The 1,826-nt window shown below is 79.0% G+C and overlaps 1 protein-coding gene across 1 annotated transcript in view; it reads left to right on the top strand.

The window, feature by feature from the left end:
* MNEG_9835 (hypothetical protein) overlaps positions 1 to 1,826 on the top strand; it is a gene marked incomplete at both ends in the record, with an annotated part of 11,089 nt that overhangs the window by 8,371 nt on the left and 892 nt on the right. Inside the window, one exon of the mRNA XM_014041693.1 lies at positions 134 to 1,672. Coding sequence (XP_013897147.1) covers positions 134 to 1,672 — 1,539 coding nt within the window. The remainder of the gene's footprint in view (positions 1 to 133; positions 1,673 to 1,826) is intronic.

Below are 1,826 nucleotides of genomic sequence, written 5' to 3'. Positions count from 1 at the left end.
CCCCGCCGCGGGCGGCCACGGCGGCGCCCACCGCTACGCGTCGGCGCCCGGCGCGGTCGCGGACCCCGCCGACGGCGGGGGCGGCACCCATGCAGGCGCTCTCCGAGAGCTAGAGCTACCCGGGCGGTGGCAGGGCGCCCCCACCGCCGCGCTCGAGGGCGAAGAGCAGGACACAGGCGTTGCAAATGGCCGCAGCGGCGGCGGGGAGCGGGCTACAGCCGTGTTTGCGGGGGATGGCATCGGGGCGGTGGTGGATCGGCATGCCAGTGCTTTGGAGTGGGGAGGGTCCCCCGACCATGGGCGCCGCAGCGCTGTCTCGGACAGCGGCGCCGGCGGCGGCGACGCCCTAGAGGGCGCCCCCCGCCGCCGCGGCTTTGCGCCGGCGGCGGCTGCCGCAGCGGGCGGGGCGGCCGCCGCAGCAGTGCAGACGGGCGCGTTCGGCTTGGTGCGCCGGGCGCCGCGGCACTCTGAGCCTCTGCTTGACGGCATGGAGCCGCCCGAGCAGGGCTTGTCCCCAGACCGCAGCAGCGGCGACGTGCTGCTGCCCACCGCCGCGCCCCACCGAACGCTGTACCCGGCCGACTCTCTCGACCCCGCCCAAATCGGGCGTCTCGGTTCGTCGGAAAGCGACCCGCGCCCCCCGGCCGGCTGGGCCCTCGCGAGTAGCCCGCCGCCCCCCGGCGGCGCCGGCCCCGCCGCCCGCGGGAGCCTCTTCTTGGGAGCGACCGACGGTGGCGAGGGCGAGGGCGGCGCCCGCCGCGCGCAGAGCAGCGGCGGCGCGGCACAAGATGCGGACGCTCAAGGCACGTCTTTGACTGCGGGCGACTCAGCAGCGCCCGCCAACGGCAACGGCATCGCGCCGGCGTGGCCGCGCGGGGCCGTCAAGGCAGGCGGGGACAAGGCCGCCGGCGCCGGCGATACCGACGGCGCCATGTTCGAAATCGACGGCGACAGCTCCGAGGGCTTCGGCGCCGCGTGCATCCCCGCGCGCTCCGCCGCCGTCGGCGGCGCCGCCGCCGCAGCCGCGGGCGGCGCCCCCGCGTCCGAGGACGGCGGGTTCAGCACGTTTGACCGGACGGTCAACGTCGTCGCGGTCCCGGGATCTGGCCTGATGCTGCCCTCGAGCCTCGAGGGCGTTGGCAACTTGGGCTCTGCCTGGCCGCCGCAGCGCCGCGCCGGCGGCGCGGCGTCGCAGACCGCGCCCTACCTGGCCGCCTCGCCGCCGGCCTGCGCGGCGCCCGCGGCCGCCGCGGGCGGGTCTTCGGGCAACGCGGGGCCGCAGGTTGTGCCGCTGCCATCCGGTCGCACGCTTGAGCGCGCGGGCAGTGTAAGCGCGGCCACCCAGATGGAGACCATCTCTGAGAGTGGCGGCGCCCCCCAGTTCGGCTTCCGCGGCGCCGCCGCCGGCGGCGGCGGCGGCGGCCCGGGCGTCGTGTTCTGCCGCGTCGGTCCCGCGCTGCTGCGCCGCCAGGCCGCACGCGCGGCGGCGGTCGCGCGGCTCGCGTTGTCAGTCCACGACGAGATCACGGGCGGCCGCCGCCAATCGTGGCGCCTGAGCGCAGTTGAGGCGGCGCGAAAGGCGCGCGCGTGGCACAAAGCGACGGAGGCGCGCGGCGGCGGCGGTGCCCCCGCGGCGCCCGGCGCCGGCGGGCGCGGGGAGCTGCAGCTGACCGTGGTCGAGGGCCGCACGCCGTCGATGACGCTCGCGGGCGCGCCGCCGGCGCCCCCGCGGCCGCCGCCGCCGGCGAAGGGCAAGGCGTGGGCGGCGGCGGCCGCCGGGATCGCCGCGCCCTCCAAGGAAGGGAAGGGCGCCGCGGCGGCCGCGG

This window comes from Monoraphidium neglectum (assembly GCF_000611645.1).
Source record: "Monoraphidium neglectum strain SAG 48.87 unplaced genomic scaffold scaffold02081, whole genome shotgun sequence".
Taxonomy (NCBI): Eukaryota; Viridiplantae; Chlorophyta; class Chlorophyceae; order Sphaeropleales; family Selenastraceae; genus Monoraphidium; species Monoraphidium neglectum.
This window is presented reverse-complemented; position numbering and strand designations above follow the sequence as displayed.